Source organism: Syngnathus typhle, linkage group LG18, assembly GCF_033458585.1.
Source record: "Syngnathus typhle isolate RoL2023-S1 ecotype Sweden linkage group LG18, RoL_Styp_1.0, whole genome shotgun sequence".
In the NCBI taxonomy this organism is placed as follows: domain Eukaryota; kingdom Metazoa; phylum Chordata; class Actinopteri; order Syngnathiformes; family Syngnathidae; genus Syngnathus; species Syngnathus typhle.
Genome location: NC_083755.1, coordinates 4,750,479 through 4,765,516, shown reverse-complemented (window position 1 = coordinate 4,765,516; position 15,038 = coordinate 4,750,479). Strand labels below are relative to the sequence as shown.

At 44.1% G+C, this 15,038-nt stretch overlaps 4 protein-coding genes across 8 annotated transcripts; all 4 read left to right on the top strand.

Moving 5' to 3' along the window:
• Positions 1 to 282: 282 nt before the first annotated feature.
• xrcc6 (X-ray repair complementing defective repair in Chinese hamster cells 6) lies at positions 283 to 3,593 on the top strand. Of its 3 annotated transcripts, none has more exons than XM_061304474.1 (13): positions 283 to 387; positions 672 to 753; positions 881 to 993; positions 1,061 to 1,202; positions 1,311 to 1,562; positions 1,656 to 1,842; positions 1,927 to 2,113; positions 2,170 to 2,338; positions 2,405 to 2,566; positions 2,646 to 2,775; positions 2,841 to 2,941; positions 3,013 to 3,129; positions 3,214 to 3,593. In XM_061304474.1, exons 2-13 carry the CDS (start codon positions 681 to 683, stop codon positions 3,408 to 3,410), a joined length of 1,830 nt encoding a protein of 609 aa, XP_061160458.1. In that variant the 5' UTR covers positions 283 to 387; positions 672 to 680; the 3' UTR covers positions 3,411 to 3,593. The 3 variants fall into 3 exon arrangements, with proteins under 3 accessions (XP_061160458.1, XP_061160457.1, XP_061160456.1); XM_061304473.1 differs by having other exon boundaries at positions 3,211 to 3,593; XM_061304472.1 differs by having other exon boundaries at positions 2,170 to 2,566; positions 3,211 to 3,593.
• A 94-nt stretch (positions 3,594 to 3,687) lies between these two features.
• LOC133171268 (GTPase IMAP family member 2-like) lies at positions 3,688 to 6,116 on the top strand. The gene is made up of 8 exons (XM_061304479.1): positions 3,688 to 3,843; positions 3,938 to 4,005; positions 4,146 to 4,223; positions 4,436 to 4,486; positions 4,564 to 4,614; positions 4,685 to 4,735; positions 4,966 to 5,007; positions 5,304 to 6,116. The coding sequence occupies exons 2-8, from the start codon at positions 3,960 to 3,962 to the stop codon at positions 6,023 to 6,025; spliced, it is 1,041 nt and encodes a 346-aa protein (XP_061160463.1). The 5' UTR covers positions 3,688 to 3,843; positions 3,938 to 3,959; the 3' UTR covers positions 6,026 to 6,116.
• Positions 6,117 to 6,256: 140 nt separating this feature from the next.
• josd1 (Josephin domain containing 1) lies at positions 6,257 to 10,783 on the top strand. 2 transcript variants are annotated; one of them, XM_061304482.1, is made up of 5 exons: positions 6,257 to 6,848; positions 7,200 to 7,880; positions 7,952 to 8,080; positions 8,650 to 8,844; positions 9,257 to 10,783. In XM_061304482.1, exons 2-5 carry the CDS (start codon positions 7,549 to 7,551, stop codon positions 9,354 to 9,356), a joined length of 756 nt encoding a protein of 251 aa, XP_061160466.1. In that variant the 5' UTR covers positions 6,257 to 6,848; positions 7,200 to 7,548; the 3' UTR covers positions 9,357 to 10,783. The 2 variants fall into 2 exon arrangements, with proteins under 2 accessions (XP_061160466.1, XP_061160467.1); XM_061304483.1 differs by lacking the exon at positions 6,257 to 6,848 and adding an exon at positions 6,866 to 7,119.
• Positions 8,705 to 13,688, top strand: cbx7b (chromobox homolog 7b). Of its 2 annotated transcripts, XM_061304480.1 has the most exons (7): positions 8,705 to 8,844; positions 11,182 to 11,268; positions 11,940 to 11,983; positions 12,208 to 12,273; positions 12,523 to 12,589; positions 12,730 to 13,075; positions 13,189 to 13,688. In XM_061304480.1, exons 2-7 carry the CDS (start codon positions 11,200 to 11,202, stop codon positions 13,389 to 13,391), a joined length of 795 nt encoding a protein of 264 aa, XP_061160464.1. In that variant the 5' UTR covers positions 8,705 to 8,844; positions 11,182 to 11,199; the 3' UTR covers positions 13,392 to 13,688. The 2 variants fall into 2 exon arrangements, with proteins under 2 accessions (XP_061160464.1, XP_061160465.1); XM_061304481.1 differs by lacking the exon at positions 8,705 to 8,844 and having other exon boundaries at positions 10,927 to 11,268; positions 12,730 to 13,048.
• The last annotated feature ends 1,350 nt before the right edge of the window (positions 13,689 to 15,038 follow it).

Below are 15,038 nucleotides of genomic sequence, written 5' to 3'. Positions count from 1 at the left end.
CAGTAATGAAATTATGACCTAGTAAAAACGATGTAAACCGCTATTTGTAAGCTTATAGCGACGCCTTGTGGCTATATTTGATATTGCAGGAACCCAAACGGTGTGATTTGTAGTTTTTAATGGAAGATCTATTATGGAACTTTATGTTATGAATACAACAAAACATCGAAGGATGGTTTTTTTTTTACTGGAGACGTTGAAGTTTATTTAAACGATTTACACTGAATAATCTACGTCCTGAAACAACCCCTTGCAATATGATTGGTCGATTACGTGATTGGACAAAGTTTAACCAATCGACGGTGAGGCGCGGACGCCGTTCACAACTAGTCGAGTTGGTGATAGTTGGACTGCTTGGACTTTATGTTTTAAATCTTTACTAAGTCGGTAAGTGATCTTACTGTCTTACAGAAATACACACATGAAGAAACTGAATAGTTTTGTGCTCTCGTTGACTGATATAGTCTGCATTGTAATCACGTTTTGATGCGAAGCTAATCGGAAACCAGCTAGCATACTTCGTAGTCCATGAAATGACTTGATTAGTTTGGTGAACATTACTCAATTAGTTGTTAAGTCTCTTTTGCTACCACAACGCTTAAGATTTTAGGATATGCTACAACGAGAAACGTTATTTCCATTATTTGACCCCATTTTTGGACATGTGACAGATATCAACAATGGCAGAGTGGAACGCCTACTTCCGGAATGAGGCTGACGGTGAAGGACAGGAGGAGGGAGAGCAACAAGATGGTGCGATTAAAGAAAATGACGACTATACATTTTGTAATCTGCAATTGAATATTGGTCTTTTTGGTGCATTTTAGAATGGGTTTGTTGCATGTTGACAAGCCGATAAAATGACTCTGTCTCTTATTAGGAGATTACAAGGTCTCAGGTAGAGACTGCTTAGTTTTCTTGGTGGATGCGTCAAAGGAAATGTTCATCAAGGGAGAAAATGGGGAGCCAACTAATTTTGACATGACCATGCAAGTAAGTCCCTCACTCAAAGAGTCTCTTTCCATCCTGCACCTGCAGTTAAGTGTTTTGTTCCTTGTAGGTGGTGCGGACCGTGTACACCCGTAAGATCATAAGCACTCCTGGAGATCTTGTTGCATTGGTTTTCTACGGCACCAAGCAGAACCAAGATCCAACCAACTCGTTCAAGCACGTCTACGTCTACCACAACCTCAGTGAACTCAGTGAGACATTCCAACACCTCATCGATGTTTTTTTCCCCTTTCGAACAAGAACATTACGTGGATTCATGTATTGATTCCTATCGTCTATCGCTTATTTTATTTCCGCAGGTGCAAAACGAGTGCAACAGGTAGACGAACTACGAGGGGATAAGGGTGCCCTGCTGGCAGCGGAGAAAATGGGCAGTGATCAAACATCTTTGTCCGACGCCCTGTGGTGTTGTGCCAATCTGTACCGGGACTGCAATCTACGACTGGGGAACAAACGCCTCTTCATCTTCACTTGCAAGGATCAACCACACGGGGGTGACAGTGCCAAAGATCGGCAGGCTCGCACAAAAGCCAGTGACCTCAGAGAAACCGGTGGGTCCAAAGTAGCAAATAATGGATTTTGGTTCTGCAAAAGAAAATCCATTCCTTGACTTCCGAAAACATTTTGCCCTTCTTCTGCTCCAGGCGTTGTCATAGAACTCATGCACTTGATGAAAGCAGGCGGCTTTGACGTCTCCCTCTTTTTCCGTGACGTTGTAAGTCCGCCGGAGGACGAGAGTGAGCTGGGCCTGCAGCACGAGCCTTGTGAAAAACTGGAAGACCTCCAGAGGAGAGTGTTGGCCAAAGAGCAAAAAAAGAGAACACTAGCCAGGTACGTTTCAAATCCAACGCCTCGATTTATGTTTCTGGTCCACTCTTTTCCTCTCATCTTCTCGACCCTTCTACTTATCTTTAGGCTCAATCTGTGTCTGGGTGAAGGTATAAATATCGCCGTGGGAATGTACGCCATGGCAGTGACTACTCGGAAACCGAACGCCATCAGGCTATACAGGGAAACCAATGAGCCTGTCCGCAGCAAAACACGCACCTTCAATAATCAAACAGGAAGCCTGCTGCTGCCCAGTGACATAAAGAAAGCCCAGGTAGGATCATGGCTTATTGAAATCAACAACTTTTTAACCTCCAACCCCTGTCGCAGGTTTATGGTGGTAAGCAGATCGTGATGGAGAAAGACGAGGTAGACGCCATCAAGAAGTTTCATGACCCCGGTTTGTTTTTGATGGGATTCAAAATCATGGAAAAGCTCAAACTGCACCACCACATTCGTCCCGCTGTCTTCCTCTATCCCGAGGAGGGCGAAGTGAAAGGTAATGCCCGATGTGAACATGGATGCAAACATCAAGTTCTTTACATAATATGCTTTTCCTCAACAGGAAGCTCCTGCCTCTTCTCGGCACTGTTGACCAAGTGCATCGAGAAGAACGTCTTTGCTTTGTGCCGCTGCGTTTCCCGCAGAAATTACCCGCCTCGATTTGTCGCCTTGGTGCCTCAACAAGAGCAGACGGACGAGAAGAATGTACAGATCACGCCACCAGGTACGATGACACTGTCAGTGCAAATGAGGGCAAGCGGGGTCATGTGATTCGAAAGGTCACCTTTTTCTTATTTCAACAGGTTTTAATGTTATTTACTTGCCGTATGCCGACGATTTACGGAATCTGGATCCCCCGCGGACGCCGTCTGCGTCACCGGCACAGGTGGACAAGATGAAGGAGATTGTTCGTAAAATGCGCTTTAAGTACAGGTAGGGGTTGGGTAGCCCAAATTAACAGTTGTCCTATGATTTCAATTTGTTCTAACATCTTGCAGGAGTGAGGCTTTTGAGAATCCCGTCATCCAGCAACACTACCGGAACTTGGAGGCCTTGGCTCTGGATATGACGGCTCCAGAGGACATCGAAGACCTCATCAGTAAGACAAAAGCCGCACCAAATTTGTCGGCCGTCAAGCCGTCGTCTCCTTTCTATTCTGCTCGTTTTCAGTGCCGAAGGTGGAGCAGATTGACGGGCGTCTGGGTTCCCTGGTCCAGGAGTTTAAAGATTTGGTCTACCCTGCAGACTACAACCCGGAGTACAAACCAGCCGGCAAACGCAAAGCAGGTCAGCCATGAAGTCATTTTGAAACTATTTGCAGTGGTTGTTCCAGAATTGCATGGCACCATTAACTCTTCTGACTTTAAGCAGAAGCTGGCGGTACAGCTGAGAAGAAAGCCAAAGTGGAGGTATCAGAAGATGAAGTGAGAGCCCACATACAGAAAGGAACTTTGGGAAAGATGACTGTGCCAATGCTCAAGGAGGCCTGCAAGCAGTTTGGCATCCGGACCACTGGAACCAAGAAGCAGGAACTGATGGATGCTCTGATTGACAAACTCGCCACATGAGGCTCGAGTGGTAACAAAACTATTGCAGCTGCCATTTTACTTTGGAGGTATTCGACCGATCATTTCAGATGACTGAAATTAGTTTGCAGCGTCGCTAAAAGAAGATGAAGAAAAAAATCGATATATTGGCATTTGTTCTGAATTACTTCACATCATGTGCGAAAATAAAACTTTGAGCTCTTCCACTCTTGTTTATTTGAACTGCAGCGCAATACGCCGTTGCAACATTTCCAGTTCTACTTGTCCCGCAAAGGTGTGTTAAATGAAAGAAATGCCGCAGTGTGAGCAGCATACCGCCGTTTGACTGTACAATGGATTAACATGAGCAGCGTAAGTGTGTGTGCGTGTGTGTGTTCTTGGGGGCAGGCCTTCGCACACAAAGAAGACATCACAGTCAAAGTGGGATCAAAGTTTAACTCGCTAAAAGGAGAAGGTCAGTCTTTTTTTTTTTTAAGTAAAGCAAACAATTGTTTTCTTAACCTTTTCAAATGAATGTTTAACTTCACTATGGCTGTGTTTTTTCGTAGACTCAACTTGTATGCTTGAGAAATGGAATGTAAATGCGAAACCAGCAATGCCGAAGATGCAGCTAATGGTAAGACGCTAATATCGTATGGCATTGTCAATGTGAACAAATGGATTGGGGCACCTGTTCTACAGGAAGTTAAAATGGAAAATTGGTTATTCTTAGCAAAAATGGATGTGCTTAATTTTCTTGTATTTTTTTTTTTTTAGACTGGTGGCTGAGCGGCACCAATGCCCAGATGGGAGCTTACACCGTGGTGGGGTATCTTCTGTACAGATTCTCACAGAGTCAGTCACATTAGCTTCTTGAGAAAGACACAAAGATTGAAATGAATCGCCATTTTAATCACCACACAAATAGAAATCTCAAAATTGTTGAGAACCTCAATAGATTTGCACTAATCAAATCATAGCAATGTATCGATTGGAAATTTGGGTGCTTCTGTAAAAACACGATTTGCTTTTCTTTGCAAGTTGTAGCAATTGTCTGTCTTCCGCAGCCCTTCCCGCGATCATCCGATGGCCGATTCGGTTCTTCTGCTCTATAACTGGTGAGTTTGTTTAAGCTGTTGTGTGCATGCCATGAGAGCTGCGAATGGCCATTACGTCACTCGTGTCTGTTGCTCAGGTCTGTCAGCTCTTTGGGGATGGGTGAGCCGCGTTGTTGGGACCCTCCGAGGTAAAACAGATCTCTAACATTTTGGCAAACAACAACATAAACAACGTGTCTTCTACGTTTTGGCTTCTAGGAATCCAAAGTCTGTGCAAATGGATGTCTCATATTTGGAAGTTTATCAAAGGTAGTCACTCTTCGTTATTTCTTTTTATTTCATTGTTATTTTGGAAATCATTTGAATGTCTTGTGTAATGGTTGCTCTTCTCGAAAGCATCCTGGCAATCTTTGCCAGGAGCACACACACACACACACAAAAGAAGCATTTGATTTTTGTGTGTGTGTGTGTGTGTGCTCGTGGCAAAGATTCACAAGATGTAATAACCAAAATAATGTGTCCATAAATCCCTTCTTCAGGATTGTCTGGCAAATTCCATTGGGTGATTCCCTTCCTCGCAGGTGAGTTCTTTGTAACTTGACTTTTCTGCTTTATCTACATGTAATAGAATAACGTCATATTTTTATCACATTTCAAACAAATGGCGATTTTTGCAGCAGGCTCAATGCCCCTTTAAATCCAGCAGATGGTGCTATTGTAGAGGAAAGGTTTTTCATGTTTTAAAAACCTAAATAGTAAAAAAGCAAAAATAGTATAATTTCTGTTGTCACTCATTAGGCCCCGCCCCTTAAAGATCCAGTCATTATACTCCCCAAAAATTATTTCTTTGTTTTATTATTCTTTTAAAACAATACAGGATCCGGTGAAGGCTATATGGCAAATGAGACCATAAGACTGAACCTGTCGAGTCCCTTAAAAGCAGGCCTCAGACTGATCGTAGTGGGCCCTGCTGGTGGGGGACGCACATCTGTGGTAAACACTTTGTTGGACAGCTGGGCAGAAGAACCAGATGAACCTCTCACAGAGAGCACCATAAGAAGAGCCATAGTGGACGGTAGGGAACTCACTGTGATTGACACGCCGGATCTATTGAGTGAGTCTTTGGAGAGAGTTACTCGAGTCAAGGAAGCTCTGAGGAGCATTCAGCTGGCAAGTCCTGGTCCTCACGCCATCCTGCTGGTAATGCAGGCACCACGCTCCAGCAACGTGACGCAACAAGAAGGGATGCAAGCCATCCAAGCTACACTGGAACTGTTTGGAGAGAGCATCCGAGGGCACATCATCCCGGTGCTAACCCACGCCGACCGCTTGGGTCGACGGCACACTTTGGAGCACCTGCTGGGTACGGATGCCGGCGGCGTGAACAAATTGACGTCAGTGTGTGGTCAGAGGCCTGAGTTGCTGGACACTAGGCCGGATCGGTCTCCGGAAGAACAGAAGGTGACGCGCAGGATGCTGGTGGGGCGTGTCCTCGAGCTGAAGGGGCTCAGGGGACATTTTGTCCATGAGTGGCAGAGGAGGGAGGAACGTGTAAGGGAGGAGCTGCTGGCTGACATGATCTCTGGCATGACATCTTAAAAAATCAATTTTAAAATCAAATCTCAGATGATGAATGTATTTTCAGTGGCCTGCAATTTAAAATGATCTACAAGAAGTTCTTCCCACAAAATGCACAGCTTCTGCGACCTTATTTCTCCTCCTTGTATGACATTGTCTTTAGAGGTGGTCGGGGTGACGGAGAGTGGTAAAGATGTGTCATGTTGGAGATTACATTCCAACAGATTCACACCACATTGCTATGATGATTAGCTATACAGAGCCTGTGCTGTGTGCAATGGGAAACGAGAGAAGGGTTAGGGTTGGTATTGTGGAAAGACAGCTGAAATGCCATTTACTTTGCCTACTGATGATGCCTTTACCAGGCAGGACTTGTGGAAAGTCCCCAGTGATGGTCATTTTAATTCCCAGCAAGGGTATGGAAACCTCATCCAAAAATGTCTGAACCCAAACAGAATGATTAATGAAATTCCTGAAAGTGTGTGATTTAAGAAATGGATCATGGGCCTTCTGTTCTAATATTTTTTTGATGCACTGTAAATACAGAACAAAAATGTACATAACGACTTCGATCGAGTCACAAGATTGAAACAATAAGGTGGAAAAGGTGTGGTTCGGCCCTGCTCGCTCACTTTATTTTCCTCCCTCGGCTGAGTGACGCACGCGGTCACGGCAACATGGAGCCAGAGTGAGGCCAGTGCGCATGCGCGCCCACAGAAGAGCCACTTGGTGAAAAGTGACAAAAGACAAAGGAGACAACTGTCGCGAGGAAAACCAAGAGTCCGCTTTTAAACCTCAAAGCTGTGTTTTGACAGTCGGCCGGGGGACTCTCACGAAAGATTCGGTAAGTTGTCCCCGCCCGAAATAGAAGTTAGCAAACGTAAAAAAAGAAGAAAAAAGAGGAGGCGCCAGAGGTTGTTTGCTCAAGACAACACTCACGTCGCGCAGGCACAAGACAGTCTACTCTGTCACTGCTGCGGTTTTGCTTCAATCTGGACGTGTATGTTTTGGAGGTAGATTAGCAGTTTTGAGACTTCATGTGTGGGTTTTATTTCCGAGGCCATTTGTGTTGTTGCTAGCTAACCGAGCAAGCTTCCTTCAAAGCTCCTGAGGAGGTTTGTTGTCATGCTTGGCCACATCGAGATTTGCGGGTTTCATTTAAATCGTAAACTGTTGGCTATGTTTTGCTTTCCAGATTAACATTGGATGTTTGGCAGCGTGGTGATGGAGCAAAGGACCAAAAAAATCTGAAAGAAGCAATCAATGCAAATTCAAATCAAGGATGGAGACAGTCGTCACTGTGAAGAAGGCATAATCGTCAGTTTTGGGGAGAATTCCTATTTTAGTTGCACAATTTCCCATGCCTTCCAAATTTACCACCCAAGACAGACTTTGTATCTCAACAAAGCTGTGAACCCTCACCTCTCTTTCAATCAACCAAAAACACAAAAGCTCCTCTCGTACAGGCGACCGAGTGGTTACCATGGCGATAGTTGTCATGATGCAGATGTAGCTACCCGAAGGCGCGTGGCGAACGACGTGGGATGGGCAGCACGCCGTATCCAGGTGGTGAGTGGAAGGAGAAAAGCAAGGGTGGCCTTCAGGAACTGGGTTGCATGCCCTGGAAGGTCAGCAAGCAGAAATGTGGAAGTGGGCCGGCGAGAGCGGAGGAACACAAGGGCAGGGAGCCCCGACAGGATACACCCCACTTCTCTTGCATGCTCATGACACCGCAGCTTCCTCGAGCCTCGGCGAGGCGTCCGGCGATCTACCACGAGAAGCAGCGGCGGGAGCTGTGTGCCTTGCACGCTCTCAATAACGTCTTCCAGGATGGGTCAGCCTTCAGCAGGGACACCTTGCAGGAGATCTACCAGAGGTGCGGGAACATTTGTTAATTCCGATTGTCCTCAGTACGCCTACTATGATCCTCTCTTGTATCACGCTTAGGCTTTCCCCCAGCACTCTGGTGACCCCTCACAAAAAGAGCATGCTGGGAAACGGGAACTACGACGTGAATGTCATCATGGCCGCTTTGCAGACGCGGGGCTTTGAGGCAGTTTGGTGGGATAAAAGGAGGTGGGTAAAGCGGCAATTGAGGGGAATTTGGAAAAAGATACCAACTTGGCATTGCACTGACAGACTGGATACAAATTTGGAAATACAGTAAAGATGGTTTTATTTTTCATGCGGCATAATTCTTACACGGGTATTTTTATTTCGAAGAAAATAGCCATTTTTATTTGCTTTTTAACTTGTATTTTTACTAATCTATTTGTTTTGCCAGAGAAATATCTGCCACTAGCACTATCACATGACTTTTCAATCCAACAGAACCGCAAGTGACATTTCACCAATCAAATGCAGTCACATGACTGCACGCAATGTTACTTAACGCTTAGTCATTGTTTTTTTTTTTTAAAACCTTATCAGAAAAGCAGTATTGTTTTTGTGTTCAATTATTAACAGTGGTGGTTCATTGTTTCAACACAGCCACGATAACAAATCAGTCGAATGTGCAAAATGTTAGGTACATCTTCAGTTTGACATGTTTACTTCAATAATAAGATCGATAAGCAGCGTGCTCTCACCAAAACTGAACTCATAAAAGTACAAACGCATACAAATGTCGTCTTTGTTCCATCCAGGGACGTCGGCACCATCGAGCTGTCCAACGTGACGGGCTTCATTCTCAACGTTCCGTCCAATTTGCGGTGGGGACCTCTGCGGCTGCCGCTCAAACGCCAGCACTGGATCGGGGTCCGAGAGGTGGCGGGGGTCTACTACAACCTGGACTCTAAGCTGCGTGGCCCTCAACCCATCGGCAGTCCAGATGAGCTCAGGTGAGTCTCGCCTGGGATGTCATGCTACTTATGCAATATTGTTACTATGCTAATTTTACACACTACTTAATCAAATTGAAAATAGTTCAATTTTTATCATATGATTATAATATATATATTATGATCATATATTATAATGTAATATGTTAGAATGTATTATAATATAATATATCATCTCTACCTCTTGGCTTCTTTCTCCATTGTTGTAGTCTTTCTCACTGTCCCAAATTTGTTTTGGGTCCTTGTTGGAATGCTTAGCAGATTCTTTTTCCGAAACTGAGCCATTCAATTCAGCAACTTTCAGCTTTTATGGAGCATGTCAGCTCTACTGGTGCCATGTCTGTAGACTGAGACTTGTTTTTCCCCTAACGGAGGGCTGTTGTGTTTTCTTGTAAAACTGACCACAAACCAGGAAGTTCCTCCGCCAACAGCTGCGAGGGAAGAACTGTGAACTCCTGTTGGTGGTGTCGGAGGAAGTGGAGGCGCAGCAAACGTGGCGGTCAGACAGCTGAGGAACAAGGCGGCCAATCACAGCCACGCTTGGCCTTGCGCTTGATTGAGATTTAGTCACTGGTGGATTTTTTTTTTTTTTAACCCCTTTTGGGGGCGGGGGTCTTGTTTACATGCACAATTGCTGGACGGATGCAAAGCAATGACGAAAGCAAAAACCTTTCCAGGGAGCATTCGTAGTTCTTGACTTTGAAGAAGATATTATTCAATTTCTGCTTTTCTTGCTTTTTATACAACATATCTTGACTATTTTTCAGTCTGTTGTGATCTGCTGGTTTATACATATATATTTTTTTTAGGATTCACATGTCCAAAGTCTCGTGAGAACTCTCAAAATGTCGTCGTGTCTCCTTTTGCGGAAAGGAGGTCTTTTCGCTTTCACCAAAGCGTGCCCTCCTTCACCTTCTTTGCGACGACGTCTCGCTCCTCGTTTGCTTTGTCCCGTCTGAGCTCACCTTTTTGTATTACACGCCACAGACGGCAGTGAGTCCCGCAGATCGTGCAGTCTGCGCAGACCCAAAGTTTTCAGCCGGCAACAAAACTATGCGACACCCATCAAATCGTCTCTACTGGAGATTTGGGCTCGTTGTCGCATCCCTTCAAGCTGTAGTCTTCAAAAAAAATGCAGTTAAAAAGCTGTTTCAGAAATCCTAAAATGTCACAATCGTGTTTGCACTCTTCCGTTTCATACACAAAGTGTATACACTTTCTTTTATGATAGCGGCGATGTATGGAACATCACCCTTGTCGCTTGAAGCCTTCGTTAACCATTCAAAATGGCGGTCGGTAAACATTTTTTTTGTCACACGGTTAAAAGCTTCAGGACAAGCAAGTAAATATGATGAGTGTCTACAAAAAAATGTTGGAAGTCATTCATGACTTCAATTTTCCATACTTAAGTGTGGATGTGTTGCTTCACACATCTGTTTGCCTTCATTTTGTCAATGTGGTGGGAGCGTTGGTAAAAAAAAATAACAAAAAACGTGATTGTGTTATTTTCAAAAGAGCCTTACGAGAGATTCGCTATTGTAGCTCTGAGATCATTCAGCTCAAAGTATCGTCTTTGGGACCATACTGGCCTTAACTTGTTTACATGGATGCTGAGTGGGCAATTTCACACATATATTCCAAAGCACTAATTTTGAGTTGCAATCCATCAATGATGTCTGCTGCCAAGGATTGTTTTTATTTACAACAGTTTGATTTTTGTACAGTAATTGTTTTGCTGTCCAAATCCAACGCCATATGTCTCCCAAAACGTTTTTTTCTTTTTTTATCATATCAATTCATATTATACTTTAAAGAAAATTCTATGAATATCACTGTTATTTTGGGTTTGTTTTCTGCGTAAATTTCAAATGCTTATAATTGCACTTTATGTCAAAGCTGCAGTGCGAGTGTATTAAATGGGCCATTGCTCCGAAAGACGTATTATTGTCAGATAATTTCTCCTGTCAGCCTGGTTGGAGGGTCAAATGTGAAAAAAAAAATGGATGGATGGAATGTGAAAATAAAGAAACAACATCCATCTATCCATTTTTTAAACCGCGCACCTAATCTTGGAGGCCACGTTCATATTCTGACCGCTGGAGGGCGCGCGCGGCCAAGAGTGTGCGCGCTCCCGAAAGAGACGCGGTCGCGCTGCACAGTGCTGCGTGCAGATGTGTCGCAGCTTGTATTTCCAACGAAAAACGTCCAGCGTGGGCAAGTTGTTGGCGTTTCAATGGGCCGGAAAGTGCCTTTACTCCGCGGATGAAGCGGGCCACTGCCAGCAGCTTTCAGTAGCTTCATTCAAAGCGTCAAAGACGCCACTATTTTTTCTGGCAGGTCCGAGGTGCGCACTTGATGGAGCTGTCAGCTATCGGCGAGCAAGTGTTCGCCGTGGAATCCATCATGAAGAAAAGAGTTCGGAAGGTAACAGTTGACGCACATATTTGCCGTGTCATCTTGATGCTATTACGTCGTGATCAAATGTTCCAAGAGCATGAGAATCACATCCGACCTAATTTACTATAGTGATGGGGTTGTGTTGTTGCGCATGCAGCTCCTTTTTACATGTCCACTTTCAGAAGGACGCAAACAGCTGGCCAACCTGTTTTGTTTAGGGCCTCTTGCTAAGTCATTGGTTCATTTATTGTAAATAAAAGCAAAATGGCAAAAATGCTTAATAAATACTATAAATTTAAGAGTCTTAGCTAACTTATTTATTTTAAAAAGCAAAATAAGACAAAAGTTTTTTGTATAAGTTTAACCCCCCCCCCTCCTCGCGATGATTAAATTAATTTGCCTTCATAACGTTTTTCTGCTCCCTCAAGCGGCAAGCGAGAGACCGAAACACACTTCGAGCGCACGCGTCCAAAATAAATATTAACACTTTCTTTGCATGCAACAACTTTTGTGACACAACATTCATGATCACACAGCTCAAACCTTGCATGTGGAGTTGGAAGAAGCGATGACGTCACCGTTAACAGGAAGCCTGATGACGATAGCGCTTTAATTCATTCATATAGAGAAGTAATCTGACAAGATAAGTCTTAAGTGCTTTGTCTGTGGCTGCTTTCAAAAGCTCTTGTTCTCCGCAGGGCAACGTGGAGTACCTATTGAAATGGAAAGGATGGCCTCCAAAGTGAGTGGGAACATTTGGATCACGTTCAGTAAATACATATGTAAAGAAATCTATGATAATGTGCTTTTTTTTTTATTATTTATAATCTAAGATGGCATACATAGAAATAATTTGCTGAAAAGCTCTTATCGTTGTTTTTGGCGCTACCTTGTGGCTGTGTAGTGTATTGACAAGCATAAATGGCATTTAAAAAAAAATAAAAATGCAACTTTTTTTTTAAATAGGTACAGCACATGGGAACCTGAGGAACACATTCTGGACCAGCGTCTAGTCCAATCCTATGAAGAGAAGTATGATGTGATTATATGGAAACTATTTAGGTCATTTCTGAAAGTGATATTTTTTTTTTACACTCTTTTATCAGACTAAATCCATTTGACTTTTCTAATTGATTTCTTTTTTTAGATAATATTCTTTCTCTGACAAGAAGTCAATACAGTAATTATTGTGACAAGCCTAAATGGATAAGTGCTGTTGAAAATGGATGGATGTTTTTTTTTCTGTATTCACCTACTTATGGTATGCTTGTCTTTCCTCAGAGAGCAGCGAGACCGAACTCTGGGTCACAGGAGGAAAAGATCCAAGGCCAAACAACTTCTGTTACAGGTGAAATAGAATTCCCCTTGTATTTATTAATTAACCAAGGATCTTTTGTAGTGATGTGTGATGGGGTCTTCTCGTTAGTAGTTAAAGATGGATAAATGACCGTCAGTGGTGCTGATTGTCTCTTCTCGATCCGGATTCAGAACACAGTGTATAGTATGGACCTCCGCAGCGCACACAAAACCACAGACATGCCCAAACCCCGCCTACATCTCTCCCTGACACGCTCACTACTCCAGCAGCAGGACGAGGAGGAGGAGGAGGAAGAGGAGGATGACGAAGAGGAGGAGGAGGACCCATCGTACATTGCATGGAGTAGGGCGCCCTGTTACAGCAAGAGGAGGCCACAGCGGAGATGTCTTACCTCGAGGCCGGCGAGTCCTGCAGAAGAGGATTGGAAAAGCTTGGATGACGAAGAGGAGGTGGAAGATGATATTGTTGAAGAGGAAGAGGAGGAGCACAGTGAGGATACTCGAGAAAGGAGTGCAAGTATGCTAATAGTTGGCTTGTTGTGATCAGATGTTGGATGTCAAGATCAAATCCGTCATAGCGCACCAAACACGGAATTATTGAAGGTGGTTCTTCTTACTTTTCTTGTGTAGGTCAGAGGAAGGCCACCATGTGGGGGCCAGCTATTGAGCAAGATGAGCTCACAGAGGCTGAGATCACCGAAACCGTGTGGAGGCCCATCGTCAGCCCGGCGGAGGTGACGGTCACCGACGTCACCATCAATGCTCTCACCGTGACGTTCCGAGAAGCCCGCGTGGCCCAGGGCTTCTTCCGAGTGTGGGGGCTGGAGGTATGAGCGGGAACTTTTTCAGCAACCCCTCCTTTTTTTGCTTGGACAGGAGCTGAAGTGGGGATGCCTCACACCCACCTTAGACACATGTATGTAGTCTACGGGAGAAAGAAAATGATTCTTTAACAAGCAGTCATAAATGACAAGTGGTTCACTGCATAACTCACCTGTTTGACTTTTTGTGTTACCGTTGCGACAGTGACAAAAGCAATGTGCTACTTCCTTGACATTTGCACCATGTTTGTGGTTCAAATAAAATAATACAGTACAATATACTGGACTGTATGTAATGGAGCTTGAAAATATTGTTCCCAATAAGAACACCAGGGGGCGCAGTTATTTAACAGCCAGTTGGCGCGTGTGCAAGGTTCAAGAGCATCATCTGAAATGTATCTATCTCTATCTTGAGCCCTCTATCACAAATGTGAGTAATATATGTGTGGAGATGTGAAAGTAGAAGAAATCAAAATGTCTGAATTATTGCAGTAAAATTGAAAGGAATAAAAAAAAAAAGCCCAAATGTCTTATAAAAAAAAATGTAAATGTTTGCTTTCACTAATGTACTCAATGATGTATTGAAATTTGAGCAAATTTAACATAATTGCTTTCGAGCAAAAACAGGTCAGTTTAAAATATTTTATTCCATATTACAAGTAAGTAAGTGTATATATACCTGGGCTCGCGACGGAGGTTGTCACCGACAGCATTTCATACACTGTCCAGGAGATGGCAGCAGCATTGCGGCTGAAGACGATGTCGTGTTCTGCAATAGCACCTGTCTTCAATTTACCTAAGGGCCTGACGTCACGTCCGTCAATCCATGGCAACCTTCTTCTCCTGCTTGTCCAACGGCGCTATGCACACGAGCGCCACCAGGTGACCTATTATGATAGCTGCTTCGATTAAACCTGGAAATTAAAGTCAATGGGCAAAGTTGCGCTCATTGCAGAACACATCGTCTTCAGCCGCAACGCTGTCGCCACCTGCTGGTCAATTACAGCCTGCTTGCTTCCCGGTCAGTTCCATTGATTTGAGTGAATTGGCTATTACTGTACATCAGTGCTTCTCAAATAGTGGGGCGCCATCTCCTGGTCAGCTAGTGAAATGCTTTTGCTGTTTTTTTTCCCTCTCAATTAAAACAAATCAATCAGCCAGTTGGTTTTCTTTATTTAATCTCTGATATCAGACAAAACCAAATTGTGAATCAGTCACCTAGGCCAGTGCTTCTCAAATAGTGGGGCGCGCCCCCCTTGGGGGGCGCGGTGCTATTCCTGGGGGGGCGCGTGTGACCCTGGGGAACAGGCTTTTTTTTTGGCAGTACTAGAATAAAGTGTAATTGCGCGTTTACTACAGCAGGGGGCAGTGGCGCTCTCATTGTTACTTCTGTCACGTTTGCGACAGTGCAACATTTTACGACTTACAAGACAAGTTAGGATAGTCACGGTGGGGAGGGGGGGCGCGAATAGTTTTCTTCTTGCTAGGGGGGGCGTAACAGAAAATAATTGAGAAGCACTGGGTTAAATAAAGGTTAACCTAAAAAAAAAAAAAAAAAAAAAAAAAAGTGAACCCTGAACTTTGAACCCGCGGTGACCCCGCGGTGACCCCGTGGTGACCCCGTGGTGACCCCTGGGTGACCTTTGAACCCTGAACTTT